This window comes from Miscanthus floridulus, chromosome 7, assembly GCF_019320115.1.
Source record: "Miscanthus floridulus cultivar M001 chromosome 7, ASM1932011v1, whole genome shotgun sequence".
In the NCBI taxonomy this organism is placed as follows: Eukaryota; Viridiplantae; Streptophyta; class Magnoliopsida; order Poales; family Poaceae; genus Miscanthus; species Miscanthus floridulus.
In genome coordinates this window covers 33945897-33961501 of record NC_089586.1, presented here as the reverse complement: position 1 = coordinate 33961501, position 15605 = coordinate 33945897, and the positions used below count along the sequence as shown (strand labels likewise).

Sequence of the window (15605 nt, the reverse complement as noted above, 5' to 3'; positions counted from 1 at the left end):
GATTGACAAAACTCAATGCAAAAGCAAGCAATATATATGTAGAAGTTTTCCTAGCCTAAATAACATGTATGGCTCTGGTGGGAATTCAAGCTTTGTCATACATGAACTTATCATGAAGCATTTCTGTGTTTTTCAAAAGATAAATCTCTAGAACTTTAGTGTTACTTGGAACAATATAAACTGCAGCTCAGATCTTCTCATATCATATCTATCAATTATCTAGACTTAGATCAAGTATATGCTACCCACGGATTTCAAGTTCAGAGTAAATTTTTATATCAAATCAGTCGTATCTAAAACTTAGGAGAATTTAAGGCTAAAAACTAGGTACTTGAAAGGAATTACAACAGAGCAACTATTCATCATTTTCAATTAAGAGTTTATTCTGAGTCCTCTTTATTTTATTCAGCTCTTAAAAACAAATTAAACATACATTTTATTTTGTTTTCAATTTTACTAGATCACACATTATTACTTTAGCTATATATATTTATTATAAAGATAACTTTTTATTTTGTTTCATTTATCAATTTTTCAACTATTGAAAAGAAACTAAAATTAAGATAAAAAGGGAAAGAATACTTACCGGGATACACGGGAGTGCTTCTCCCCAAGCTAGCTCTTTCAGTGAGGGTTCGGTGTTGTAAGTCCTTCGATCCAAACATCTCCTTGTGAAGTTCATTGATCAAGTACCTCGGTTCGCTCTGAAGATGAGGATTCTTATGGTGGTGCCTCTAATGGTGATGACACCTTCTTCTACCAAATCTGTTTTGGTTGTGAGTTTTGATTTTGGTTGGATAGATTTAGGACCTTCACTTATAGAAATTTGGGAAATCGAATGTTTTCCCTCATACTTTACTTGAAGTGTGTCCTGCTCATAAAACAAGGTAGAGATCAAGTGCATGGGCTTTGTTGGTGGGAGAACACCAATAGAACCAAAACTTTACGTATTCCTCTCTATCCTTAGGCACATTGAACAAGATGAAGCTGGTGTTATGTGTTTTGTTTAATTACAACATGGGTGATATGATTAAAAGATTGAGTATGAATGTAGCATTTAAGTTCATTTGGCATAAAGGGTTGAATTGTTCAACCTATGGAAGGATTGTCTATCTTTACATAATGTATCAAACTTTACATGATTATGACTATTATCTTCTAGAGATAGGATGTGCAATATTTTACCTCATTTAGTTAAAACTATGAGATCAAGAAAGTGGTGCTAGGAACAAGCTTGAAAACATGTTGAGTTAATCAGGTGGACCAAGTAAATTTATAACTCAAGCATGTTTATTTCTTATTTTTATTATATGCATACTAGAATCAGGGAAAAACTTTTTAAATGATGACGATTTACCCTAGGATGTTACCTTCGTCATTGACGCGTGATGACACCACATGATGAATGGTAGATGACCTGTGATGGTCCTTTCTTTTTTGTATAAAGTTTTCCTTATTTGACTAGCCCCGCAGTACGAGTTGTTCATGAGCTTCTTATCTCCTAGATTACACCCTTTCTTTCTCATCCTTTTGTCATGCCATCTTTTTGCTCTTTGATCTTTTGACACCTTGTTAGACCTTTTGCCTCACTCATTGTTTTATGCCTGCAAAGGATTAGTGCACAATACATACCTGAAGGAAAATACAATTTTGAAACACGGGTTGTTTGTCTAGAATTTTGTAATTTCCCTCTATGCTAATGAAAAGATAGTGTTAGAATTATTTTAGCATAGTTTTTGTTTATCATGTTCTATACAAGCATGGCTTCAAGGCAAAGGTAACTTGTAGCTAAAGACAAAGTGAATGATCTTTGATACTTACAGTTCTTTCATCCATGATGAATGAGTTGTGTCTTCTCTGCACCATGTTATTGGAGTTCGACATGTGCCTTAGGGCCTGTTTGTTTCTACTCATAAGCGCATTGGCGATTGAGATGCGCAGAAAATGAACGTGGCTCGATGATTCCCAAAACATGGCCACGGAGCCGCATTCGCTCAAACACGAACGCGCGATACGACATCGTGGAAACAAACATCACCTTACTTCATCTCCGATTTGAATTCATCTCATGACTTACCCAAATTGAATCAAGAATTTCCTGTAGAGGTTAGTCCAATAAAATATCCAGTATCTGCCAAAGCAATTTTTAGTTCAATAACCAAACTAGACTCCATGTCTAATTTGATTAAGGAAGGCATTTTAACCTAAGCACCTCACTTAATTTAAAAAACCTTTGAAAGTATGTCGAGTACTTCCAAACCAAAACTTACTATGACAGACAAAGGTAAAATGAAAACACTATAGAGATTTACTCAAACGGAGATGAAAGAACATGATTGTTATTTAGCAAATTAAGCATGTCTTAAAAGTAGAGATAACCAAAATAATTTAGCAACATGGCAAGACATATTTTTTTAGGGAAGTCTATCCCCCAGCTTGAATTTGTAGAAAAAGTTTGGATGGATGTGATTTAGTGTTGCATGATGATTGGTTGGACATACCTTGAGTCATCATCCTTCATTCTTTTTGCTTCGAACCTAGAATGGTTAGTGACAAAAAATACCCGAAGGAATATTTTCACAAATATATTTCTATGCTTATTTCACAAAGGCATCACAGCAAAAAGGGTGAAAGCTTATGTTATCTCCCAAAAATGCTTGTTTTAGGATAGAAGCTCGTCCTTGGAAAACCTTCGAATTGTGTTTTAAATTGTTGAAGTGGTTTCCCCTCCAATACCAACCTTTGTGTGCCTATCTCAAGATTCATGCCAATGAGATCTACAATATTTATGATAAACATATGTGTCTACAACCATCCTTTCAAAGTTTTTATGAATAGGAAGCATGAGGGGGTTGCAAATTTCATGTGTGGCAACATTGGAGAGACCAATTAATTCAGGGGATTTCTCATGTGAGCATGGATTTGATGAGGTGCAAATGAAATAACTTCCATACTCGTCTATGTTATCTTCCTTTTCAAGCTCTAAAGGTGTTTCTTTATGAATGTTTATAGGCGGAAACATTATCTCCATCATTCCATGCCTATGACATTCATTGGTCATTTTGTTGTCCAAGATTTCCCTTGGATTGGTGACTCTCGAGTTGATCTTATCTAAAGCCTCGTCCATCCATTCAATGGCAACGACACATAAGTTCTTAATATCCTCTAGCCATTGTTGTTGCTCTTCTTGGTCTTTCTTGTGGCCTTCATGATTCCTATGCTTTGGGTGTCTTAGTGCATTTCTAAGATCATCATGAGTCTTAGAAGAAAGAGCTTAAGAGGGATCATCGGGGTCAAAGATGGGTTTAGAGATGTGTTCAGATGAGATATCTAATATGGGCATAGAAGGAGAGAGAATAGGAATGGCTTCTAGATAGCTTGGCTCTCCTTCTATGGTTTCACTAGACATGCCACCCTTGTGTTCTTCCTAATATCCTATATGGGAATAAGGACGCTTTCTAAGAGATCCATTCTTGAGAGGATTTAAATTATATTCACTCGAAGGTCTCTTGTGGAACTGGAAGTTTAAGCTTTTCCCAAAATCAACATAAAAAAGATCATCCTCACAAGAAATTTCAAAAGGTTGAATTTCTTCTTCCCTTGGAGGATTTTGGGGTATTGATGGTTTGGGATTGACAGTGAAATCTTAGGATTGGAGTGGTTGTGATTTGACTATCAAAACTTCCTCTTCTTATTCGGAAGATGATTCCTTCTCTTCCTCGGGGAGTTCATTATGAATACTAGTGTAGAGAGTTTTTCCACTAATTCTATCAAGCATAGATCTTGCTTCACTAGCAGACAAATGAACGAAAGCTCCTCTAGAGGCTTGATCAAGGGTTTGCGCAGAATCCTTGATAAGACCCATATAAAAATGTTGAAGGAGCATTAGGTCTGGAATAGCAAGGTCCGGGCCAATGATGATGAGGTCATTAAAACAATCCCATGATATGCCAAGAGATTCTTCTTCTAGTTGTCCAAAATTTAGAACCTCTTTTCAAAGGCTAACTACTTTAGAGATGGAAAAGAAACGTAAACAAAAATTAGAGCATAACATTTCCCAATCTCCTTTCATACCTCCTACGGTTTGACTGTACCATTATTTAGCTCTTCCCGTTAAAGAGAGCAGAAACAACTTCCATCTAAAGATTTTGTCAGACATGCCAGTGATACGTAAGCATACACAAGTCTATTCAAACTCTTATAGGTGCAAGTATGGGTTTTCATTGCCTACTCACGAGAAGGATTGATCCTGAATTATGGGTGCATCTCATAGCCAGGTGCTAGGATAGGCTCTGAAGATTTTGGTGGCTTTAGGCTTGCGCTCGTGGGTTTAGCATATTGATAGATATGAGTGGAATCCATAGTAAAAAGAAAAAATAAAAGAAAAAATGTCAAGTTAGGCTCGAAGTTAATTCATCAACCGTTTCCCCAGCAACAACACCAGAAAGATTGTTGGTATATTTAACACACATAGATAAATCCACAAGCGCATGGATACCGCTGTAGCTTTTACCCAGAAGTATTCTAAGTATCGTATCCACAAGAAAACATGTGGGACTAACTATGGTCTAACTTAACAAGGGGTAGCGACTAGGTTAAGGTTTAACTTAACTAGGAGTAGTAACAAGGCTAAAGATAAATAGGAGCGTACAGAGGATAACTAAAGTTCTTTAGTTCTGACTTGGGTAAGCTTATGTCTTCTACTATCCAACTAGAGACATTACTAGGGAAATGCACCAGTAGAGGATGCTTTCCTTCGCAACCGCGTCCTATGTGTGCCTACAAACGAGAGGTGGACTACAAAGGATCAACAAAGCTATATAGTACAGGCTATATAGAACTTATGTCACTCACGTGATCTACCACCTTCTGGAATATAGGGTCCATCCACGATTAACCCAAGTCTAAGCACCACGCTTACACTTATGATTAATACTTTACTCCCCCTATGTAGTGAATAAAGCACTCAAAAGAGTCACAAACTTGATGAACAATATAAACAAGATGCTTACTTAAATCAAAAGTTGATTACCAGAGAAATCTCATAAGCAAGCTTAGATAGAACTTGAATCTGCCAAGGTACAAGCCATAGAGAGAGCACCGACAGGTCAGCACCTCCTCCAAACTCTTCCCTCACTCTCTATCTCACTATTTCTATTTATAAGACTAGATCCTATTGATGACTAATCTTCTCTTGATAGCTGGCTCTGATCCTCATGATATGAATTAAGGTTTCAGGGATCTACCTAGGGAGGGGGTATAGGGCTGTTTATATAGGCCAGAGCGTCTAACGTGAGCCCTTGGATCAAACCAACTTAAAGGACGACATAGATGAAATCTAGGAGGCGGTGGGGAACCGACTTAGCAATGAGGGGCTAATTGGTGGACCCTAGGGGTCGGGCGGCCTGCTTATGGGGCTGGCCGGCCCCACATGTCAGTGTCTCAGGCTCCACTTTGTGGAAAGCCACATAGAAGTCTTCTAGAGTCTTTCCACGTCGGTTATGCTATGGAATTACATGATTTCCTTTGACGAATAGGTCCCCCTTAGCGGTTTTCTAGATAAACCCTGCTGAAAACACGGATTCACCAAAACTCATGGAATTTATTAGTTTAAACCCCTATACTTATGTTTGGTGATGGAATTAAGTCTAAATACATGTTATGTTGATGGTTTATAATTGATGTTAGTGACCGTCGACAGTGAGCAATGAGATTACAAACGAAAGTAATTTCATTTCATTAATTGGGAATGACCCGATTATAATATATGGCCGCAAAATCTGCTGCCCCAAAACTGCCTACACGATGACGGCAGCCGCTGCCGACCCTTAGGCCCATCGACCGCCATCAACGGCTTGGATCCGTGCACGCCAAGTGTCGTGGCTCCTCCTCCACCAGATCCACACCATGTGACCCAACGTCCCATCTCCTAGACGAAGTGGGACGGCGCAGGAGTGCACGCCATAACTCCTCCGCCGGGCGTGGCATCCTAGGCTCCATCAACCGCCTGCACAGAGTGTCAGCGGATAGGACGTGCCCAGAAGCCACCATGCCCATTGACAAGGAGGCCCCACAACGGCCTCGGGGGGCTACGTCGGCTCCCCAGATGGAGCAACCTGACCCCCTGATCGACAGACGCTCGGGCGGCGCACCCCCAAAACCAACCAACTCTCTAGAGTTGGGTCGGGAGCTGCTGAGCGGTGGGCCCAAAGATGGTCCCTCGCCCGAGCTCGGTGCGCTCCCCGCACCCCAACCTATGGCCATAGAAGGTCGACCCATGAAGGCCAGTCTAAGAGGATCAGGGCCTGCTACTGAAGCCCCAGAAGGGCATGGCGCACTGGGTGATCATGTGGCCTTGAGCCAGAGCCCAGATGCTCTTGATCACCCAACCCATGGTAGGCTCCGACCAAAAAGAAGGGTGCTCTTAGGCCTGAAGTTGGTAACTCCCAGACAAGTTCACCAAACCCTCGCTCGAACTGTAGACCTAGGCGACATAGGATCAAAAGAAGGGTCAGCACCACTACTGCCCGGCCATGACAGTTGAGCACCCCCCATCACACTGGGGAAAGGGCCCCACGTAGGCATCACACTCCCATCAACGGAAGCTATCCCTGTCATGGCTAAGTTCGGTCATCGAAAGATCGAATTCAGCCCCTCGTCACCATCACGTATAAGTGAGGCCACGAAGGGCTCGGAGGCTCCTGACGAGATCATAACATATGAGTATGTTAAACCTCAGGATCTATGGTTCCCGGCCGAAGAGACCCTCCTGATCCCTCTAGGATCCCCTGAGGGCTCGGGGGGCTATACCGATCGGGTATGCTCGTGCGCACCCTCAGACTAAGGAACTTGCCTGAGCCCGAGCACGCTAGGGTCTCTGCTCAGGGCTCGAGGGCTCACCCAAGCCTTAGGCTCCCGATCGACGAGAAACCTGAGCCTAGCCCTCAGCTCCTGCCTGGCCTATGACACCAGCCAAGGCCCGGGCACAAGAAGACAAGCCCCAAGCCATCAAGGCTCGGGGGCTCCTCAACATAGCACCTTGGACGTGGCCTTGCCGGCCGCTCCCCCGACAAGGTCACGCACAGGGCGTGACACAAGAAGACAAGTTCTCTCTCGGCCTCCGGGGGCTCGGGGGCTCCCAGGCCCGTGCGTTAGCCCTCTGGAGCCGACCTCCTTCGCCACCAAGAAGACTCTAGAAGATCCAACTAGGGGAGGCCGGTCTAAGCCAACAAAGCCTAACACGTAGAGTGTCAGAACAGAGCAGCCGAATAATGCCTAGGGCTTCTTCGGCACCACGACACCACCACGGTTCACTGAGCGTCGTTGTAAGACCCTCCTAAACTCCGGCGCATGTAGACCATAGGCTCAACCCCCTAAACCGCCATGTACCCGACCTATCTCGATATATAAGGAATAAGGCCGGATTCTAGAGGTAGGAGGACGATCCTAGATAGATCATTCCATTCCTCATCCATCCGCTCCTACTCAGCACCGAGAGCAGAGCAACCTAGAGAGAGAGGAGCACCAAGAGCTCCTCCACCGCACTCATCGTCTTCCTCCTCTCTGACAAGGGGAAGACTCCACCGGTGGTGAGGCAACCTCAGGATTAGCATCGAGCTAACCCCCTACCAAATCTCTTCCTTCCTCCTGTACACTCGATTGTAACCCCTCCCATTTTTGGGTGTTCTTAACTATAAGGATCATCAGTTGCTGGATGTAAGGCATCGATTGGCTCAAACTAGGAGAAACCGTTGCGTCCTCTCTGTGATTCTTGTATTCTTGAGTCCACCCGAGCCACCAGAGATACGTACTATGACACCAACTCGAACAACAATGCTTGCCGCGGTTCCGACCCCGTGACACCGTCCCTCCGTCATACTGCGGCGCACAACGGCCAGCGACATCCACACAGCTCCGCGACTAGGGGAGAGGAAGAAGCGACGAAGCGATTCAATCGACACGCGTAGCTTCCGGTAGGGCTAGGCACTACACCTGCGCGCGTCGCAGCCGGGGAAGAGGAAAAGGCGTGAACGTGAACCCGGAGGCGGCGAGGTACGGTGTTTCTTTGGCGGAGGCAGCGAGGTCTGTTTTCTGTTTTTTTTTATTTATTTTGGCAAGTGAGGAGATGGGGCAGAGTTATTTTGACGCGAGAAAGAAGGGCTGGAAGTGGACCCAGTAGGACCCGTGGCCTCCGATTGCTGGGGCAGTGTCGTGCAGGTATTAGCCAACAGGAGTCTAAATCAATGGGAAGGCTCTATTTTATTCGCGTTTGAAGAAGTATCTATTTGGGAGGCACGCTTTAGTTAGTGTTGCTGGAGAAAAGTGGCTACCCAAACAAAGTAGATGGTCTGTTTTGGTTAGCATCGTTAGAGATACTCTAAAAGCAATATCTAGAAAAATCGAAACATCTTATACTTTGGAACGGAGGGAGCACGTGACATGATTTTTTATCTATCTTTTATGGTGAGACAATTTGCAAAATGTCTAAAATACCATCGATTAAACACATTTTTTCTACCCTATAGGCTATAGTACAATTATGGTCACCTTTACCTGGTCCACAAACCTATTGAAAACATGGTCTCTACAAGGTTTTCCCCGCAGGGGTGAAGAAAGCTCATGCTATTGCCATCCCTAGTTGAAAAGCATCTTTGTGCTTCTTTTTTTAAAGGAAAAAAATAAATAAATATGGTGCGCATTGTCATCGAGATCATATGCTGGCCGTGCAGCCCTATCCTATGAATTATGATTGCTCCTGCAAATTGACCTATCATCTCCCGGCGATGTGAGGCCACCGATCACACCTCACCTGTTTCCCCTTGTTTTGATTCCAAGGAACTCCAAGTCTCCAACACTTAGTTTAGGCGCACGTATTCGTCTCTGCATTCGCCTGATCCTGACTATTGACGCTGTCGCTTGCCGTTCCCTCTTGTCTGCTTTCCTGCTTTTCGAGGTTCTGTTACGTAGTGGCCGTGGCCGACGTCGACCTTCTGTTCTCGCTTTGCCGTCACACCACACGTATCACTTACAAATGGAACGTGTTCATGAAAGTTCTGCGACTATAACTAGCTGTATCCAGAAAGACTAAAGCTGTTAAGCGTATTTCTACCATCCTCCGTCAAGCTGGCCACATCCGACTAACCAATGCAGTGTTCAGTGCCCTCCCAACGTTTGTTACGTCTACTTATCTACTTCCAAAGACTGTTATTAAACAAATTGATAAATTCTGAAAGCATTGTCTGTGGCGTGGTTCAGATGTAAATAATAATAAGAAGCCACCAAAGACAGCTTGGCCAATGATTTGTGACACAAAGGCAAATGGTGGGTTGGGAGTCATCAATTTACAAACTCAGAATCAGAGCTTGCTCCTAAAAAATCTGCATAAGTTCTTTAACGGATTGGACATCCCTTAGGTTCATCTTGTTTGGGAAGCTAGATACTCTAATGGTAAGCCACCATCTAGAACTCGTAAAGGATCCTTCTGGTGGCGTGATATTCAGAAATTGTTACCTGCTTTCAAGGGAATGGGCCAAATGGCAATGGCCACTGTTAATAATGGGTGTTCATGTTTCTTTTGGTTAGATTCTTGGAATGGTTTCTCATTCAGTACAAGCATGCCAGAGCTTTTCTCCTTTGTGAAGGATAAATACATCACTGTACACCAGGTTTGCCAGTCACCTACTCTCCATGATCTTTTTTATCTGCCACTATCTAAAGAAGCCTATCAACAGTTTATTCAGCATTCAGTCATTGTGCAATCCTTAGACTTGCAAGCAGGATTTGATTCTTGGGTGTATATCTGGGGTTCTAATATTTTTACTTCAAAATGTGCATATGTGCAACTAACTGGTACCACGCATGTTCATCCTGTCTTCTCTTGGCTATGGAAATCCTGTTGTCAAAACAAAAGAAAAATTTTCTTCTAGCTATTGTTAAAGGACAGGCTTAGCGCCAGAGAACTCCTGAGAAGGAAAAGAATGGTGTTGGAAGATTATAATTGTGTCCTTTGTCAACCAGCTGTGGAAGAATCTCTGATTCATTTGTTTCTAGCTTGTCCTTTTTCTCAATCTTGTTGGGCTACTCTGGGTCTGATTATTCAGCAGCCATCTGATCCATATGGAACCCTGGTGTCCTTCAAAAATCAGCTCTGACTCCCTTTTTTTCTGGAGATTATAGTGACAATGACTTGGTCTATCTGGACTGTTAGAAATGATACCATATTTAAGCAAGTGCAGCCTTCAATTGTCCATTGCAGATCAGTCTTCAGAAGAGAGTTTGCTCAAGTTGTTCTTTTTTTTAAGAGCAAAAGGCAGTTTAGCACCGTTATTTTCTCAATGGCTAGAAGTTTATGTGTAATTCTTCAGATTTTTTTCATTTCTTTCTATGTTTCTTGAAGACCCTTTGTAAGACATGTACTCTGTTTTTTAAAATTCAATAAAAGCACAGTAGGGGGCACCCTCTCCTATTTCCCTCAAAAAAACTAAAGCTGTTAAGCATGCATACGTCGAGTTTGTGCTAAAAATGTTAATTATCTGCTGATCTATTCAGAGCAGCTGCAAACAAAGAAACAACCAGCAGGAGAAACAAAAGCAGTTTGTTACACTGCAAAATTTAGGAGTTCATCTTTCAGCATCAGGAGGAGAACAGCTAGCTGGTCAGGTGACAAGCACCCAAATGACCTGGAGGATAATCTTCAGGGCAATGAGTGCACTGATCAGCTATGCAGACGTGACGAACAGGAGTGGTTGACTGAGAAGGAGACGAAATGGCAGCAACGGAAAGGGGCCTGTGGGCTGTGGTGGGCCTGGTGGCGCCCTGCCCTGAGTGCTCTGTGTGTGCCGCAGCTGCGGACCGGGTCCACTGGCAGTGCCGGCCCTAAGGGGTGGGCAGAAGGTGCGACGGCCGAGGGCCCTCGCAGGATGGGGGCCCAAGCCCAAGTATATAATACTCCATACCCTTTAGCTATAGTCCATTAGGATTTAAGATTAATGAGAAGATGCAGCGGCCCATCATAAAAAAAAAGTCGTCGGCCTCTTTCTTTCCGGGAGGCAAGGAGCCGAGCCGCCAACACCCGCACACGCACACATAGCGATCGCGAGTCGCGACTTCCGGACTTCTGGCGAGACGGGAGACTGCGAGAGACGCAGCGCCGATCACCAGTTCACCACGCGATCACCAGCGCAGATCACCGAGACACCGATGCTTGAGTTCCCGTCTTCCAGAAGCCAGACGACGGCGTTCCAGACGACGGCGGTGACCAGGCAGCTGAAGCAGGGTTCGACGAAGACGACGACATCTGATCTTGGTTATTGCCTTCTACCCTTTTTGTGATTTATGAATCTTGGTTCTGAATAAGTTCATATCCAAATTGTCTAGGCCCTAGGTTTTTTTTTCTTGTTCAATTTTTGTCTAGTACTTTGTACTCATATAGTTATGTTTTTCTTGTAATTTAGGTCAGGTGTTAGAATTTTAGAATGTTACCTAAGAAATATTTATCGAGAGGGGCCGTCGCGATAATTTCGCCAAGGCCCTTAAAATACTAGGACCGGCACTGTCCACTGGCAGGCACACAAGCCAGGCTTTAATGCGAGGTGCGGCCTCCATTTGGGGTCACCAGTCGCCAGTCGATACTTCTTTGTTCTTTCTCGTCTTCGTCCTCGCAATTGCAGAAGCAGAAAGGCAGCAGGGTGCTGGAAGGAGTTTCTGGTTGGGAGACTCCGGTTGAGGCTGCCATTTGCCAACGGAGAGGCTGGGGATAGCAATGGTGTGATGTCCGGTGGTGATCGGGTGGTTCTTGACTTCTTGCAGCTGCAGACAGCTTGTCGATTCGTTGGTTCAGGAGCAGACATGGACAGAAGGAACAGAGCAGCTTCGTTGGTGAGTCTCTCTTTCTTTCCCTCTCTGTCCCTCTCCTCCTCTGCTTCTGTTCATCTCATGGATTACATATATTCCTTGCTTATCTGCATACATGTCATCGTTGGATTGCTTTAGTCGAGCAGGTTTTTGGAAATCTCTGACGATGTTTCTGGGTTCTGGCCTGTAACGGTAAGCCTGTTGTTCTTAGTCAGACAGACAATCAGTTCACCATACTGTATTTTCCCATCCATCGATCACTTTGAAGGTATTTTGGTCGGTTGGACTTCATAGAATTATAATCTAATTCAGAATAAACACACGAGGAAAAAATGGCCAAGCAATCTTGTTCTGAACTCAGATGGAAGTCTGTTAGAGTCTGTCAGTATGAGCATCTAGATATTTTCTTACGGCGACTTTTCCATCTGAGAATTATTGACGTTCTTCTAGAAAAGATTATGCTTTTTTTAATGTAATCGCACATAATTCTAAGCAGAGTAGAACAAGTGAATTCAGTTTACAAATCATTTTCATTTGATCTGCGGAAAATTCATTGAGCTGCTTAGTTGCATGATAATACGGTCACCACTGCTTCCTCTAGAGAAAATGTATTGATGTGAACATATCATCAGCGCCGTTGCTAATGCCCTTCGATCCTTCATGGTGAAACTTGCATGGCGATGCCATCAAACTTGGTCCCCCAGAAGGTAGTTGTTCAACTACTTCTGTAGTAAGTAGTTGCTGTTTCATGACACCATTCAGTGTCTGTCTCATGCTCTTGTCTGATCACTCCAAAGTTTCATGAACCAATCACGTCTGTGGGAAAATAAGCACACTCAATTTAATTCCCAACAACACCATTTATGGTGCTTCTAGTTCATAATAATCTTCTTTTATTTATGATTTGGCCTACCTCTTGACAGTTTGTTGAACAACCTAACAATTTCTGTTTCTTGTGATGGCTCACCGCAGGTTGACAGCTCTGCATGCTTTTGCCGGGTGGACAGATCATCCGCCGCCGCCGCGGCGAGGCGAATCCCGGTGTCCAAGGCGTGCGTGCAACCGAGACTCAGGGCGTCCATCCACCCGCTGAAGCCGCGGCCGAGCACAGGCGCAGACCGGAGCAGCCGCGGAGGGCAGTGCCCGCTGCTCCCAGGCCTTCCGGACGACCTCGCCATTGCCTGTCTCATCCGGGTGCCCAGAGCTGACCACTGGAAGCTGAGGCTGGTGTGCCGGAAGTGGTGCCGCCTGCTCGCTGGCAACTACTTCTACGGCCTCCGCCGGCGGCTCGGGCTCGCGGAGCAGTGGCTGTACGCCGTGAAGCGCGACGGCAGGGACGGGCGCGTGTCGTGGGACGTGCTCGACCCGTCGCGCGGCGCGTGGCGCGCGCTGCCGCCCGTGCCGCGCGAGTACGCGGAGGCCGACGGGTTCGGCTGCGCCGTGCTCGGCGGCTGCCACCTGTACCTGCTCGGCGGCAGGGACCCACGCAGGGGCGGCGCCGCCATGCGCCGGGTGGTGTTCTACAGCGCACGAAGCAACCGGTGGCACCGCGCGCCGGACATGCTGCGCTGCCGGCAGTGCTTCGACGTGTGCGTCATGGGCAACCGCCTGTACGTCGCGGGCGGAGAGAGCGGCGGCGGCGGTGGCGGGGGAGGGCTCAGGTCCGCCGAGGTGTTCGACCCGGCCAAGAACCGGTGGTGCTTCGTGGCTGAGATGGCCGCGCCGATGGCGCCGTTCGTCAGCGCGGTGCACGGCGGGCGGTGGTACGTGAAGGGCATAGGCGCGCAGCAGCAGCAGGTGCTGAGCCAGGCGTACTCCCCGGAGGCCGACGCGTGGTCCGTCGTCCTCGACGGCATGGTCACCGGCTGGCGGAGCCCCAGCGCGTGCGTCGACGGCCGGCTCTACGCTGCCGACTGCAAGGACGGCTGCCGGTTGAGGGCCTACGACGAGGCTGCGGACGCGTGGACCACCTGCGTCGACAGCAAGCAGCACCGAGGGAGCTCCCAGGCGGCGGAGGCGGCCGCCATTGTCGCCCTCCACGGAAGGCTCTGCGTCGTCCGCAACGACATGAGCGTCTCGGCCGTCGACGTCGCGGCCGGGGCAGGAAACCAGCGGTGGCAGACCCTCGCCGGCAAAGCGCGTACCAAGAGCTTCGTCACGGGCCTGCTGTCCAACCTCGCTGGCCGCAGCCGCGCCAAGAACAACATCCTCCACTGCCAAGTTCTTGAGGCCTAGCTGACTTGCTGCTCCATGAGTTATTATGCTTCGAAGTTACTAGAATTAAAATCACACACTGAAAAAGTACATGAGGAAGAATTCTCCATGTTTGCTTAAGAGTACTAAAACGCGAGAATTACAGGCATCTGAAGGATGTGATCGTTGTACACGTACAGTTTATATGATATACAGTGTACAGATTGATATGATCACATTATACACTTTTTTTTTTGTTTTCTTATTTCCTTCAGTCGCTGTATCTTCAAGAGAAGACTTGACCTGGTAAGTGACCATTAAACCAGGTGTTCCCGACCTGACAAGTTGTCCCAGGTCAACGTCCGGAATTAGGTGCAGCCATGGATCTTCTGGTCTCATTCTCATGCCCTCACATCTGAGAATAGGATCATCTTGTATTTTTCTTCTGATAAAATCAATACTCAAAATACCTTTCCTTGACGTTAGCAATGCAGTCCGTATCACTGTAGAGTGGAGCGGTTGGACGAGTGTTATCGTAGGACTAAGGACCATGGACAACAAATAGAAAATTCATGCAATCAACCACTCTGATATTGAAGAAGATTATGACAACAGAAAATCCGTATCCATATAAGATAACATAAGTATACTTCTTTTTAGCATATTATAACATAAGAAGCAAATTGCACCAACAATCCCCAAACTAGTTCAAAGGTGAGAGGCTCAGTAGCACCTCAAGTTCTAGGCTAGACTCCCCATGGGAACAAATTTTTTAGGATATTTGTGCTGCACAAGCTCCAAATATTAATAATTATCATATGCCTGCATATGTGGCATGCCTGTGTAGAAGGCTAACGCACATTTTTGAAGGATATACCAACTCTCCATGGCATGCCAATGTACCGTTTGGATTTGAAGGCTACATTGGCATACCAACTCTCCATGGCATGCCAATGTACCGTTTGGATCCACCCAGCTAACTGTTAGTTGTGTTAGTTAGGAAAAAACAGTAACTGTTAGCTAGGTGATAGGTAAGACATTACCTGAGAATCCAATAGATCCTCAACTTTTAGTTGTATGGATCCAAAGAAGCCCTGACTCTATATTTTATCCCAAAACGATGACTTTACAGGGATAGGTAAAGGTCGCCTCAATGATCGACGATCGGTTCGTGAAGATCTTTATTAACTCCAAGTCATTGTATAAGAGCATCTCTAATAGTTCCATGAAAACCACTGGTAAAATCAATAAGCTTTCCAAGTAGCTAAAAAAGTTGGGAGTATATTTGTTGGGTTCCTCCAATCATTTTCAAAATCTCGCTCATAAAAGATAATCCCTCCATTTCAAACTATAAGACGTTTTGGCTTTTCTAAATATATCAATTTTACCATGTATCTAGGCATGGTGTATATCTAAGTGCATAACAAAAATTATGTAACTTTAAAAGCCAAAACATCTTTTAATTTGGAATAGAGATAGATTAGGACACGACCAAACCAAATAAAATGTCTTTAAGCTTCTAAATTTTTTTGAGAAAAATCTTAGAGATAGATCAGGAT

At 45.2% G+C, this 15605-nt stretch overlaps 1 protein-coding gene across 1 annotated transcript; it reads left to right on the top strand.

Moving 5' to 3' along the window:
• The first annotated feature begins 11585 nt into the window (after nt 1-11585).
• LOC136463017 (F-box/kelch-repeat protein At1g55270-like) lies at nt 11586-14291 on the top strand. Its single transcript, XM_066462067.1, has 2 exons — nt 11586-11877; nt 12826-14291. The coding sequence occupies exons 1-2, from the start codon at nt 11770-11772 to the stop codon at nt 14086-14088; spliced, it is 1371 nt and encodes a 456-aa protein (XP_066318164.1). The 5' UTR covers nt 11586-11769; the 3' UTR covers nt 14089-14291.
• The last annotated feature ends 1314 nt before the right edge of the window (nt 14292-15605 follow it).

What these genes read in the sequence shown, in the direction of transcription:
- LOC136463017 (XM_066462067.1), top strand. Translation starts at nt 11,770, where the DNA reads ATGTCCGGTGGTGATCGGGTGGTTCTTGACTTCTTGCAGCTGCAGACA. An exon ending in GGAACAGAGCAGCTTCGTTG is followed by an intron (nt 11,878 to 12,825) that starts GTGAGTCTCTCT and finishes GGCTCACCGCAG; the next exon opens with GTTGACAGCTCTGCATGCTT.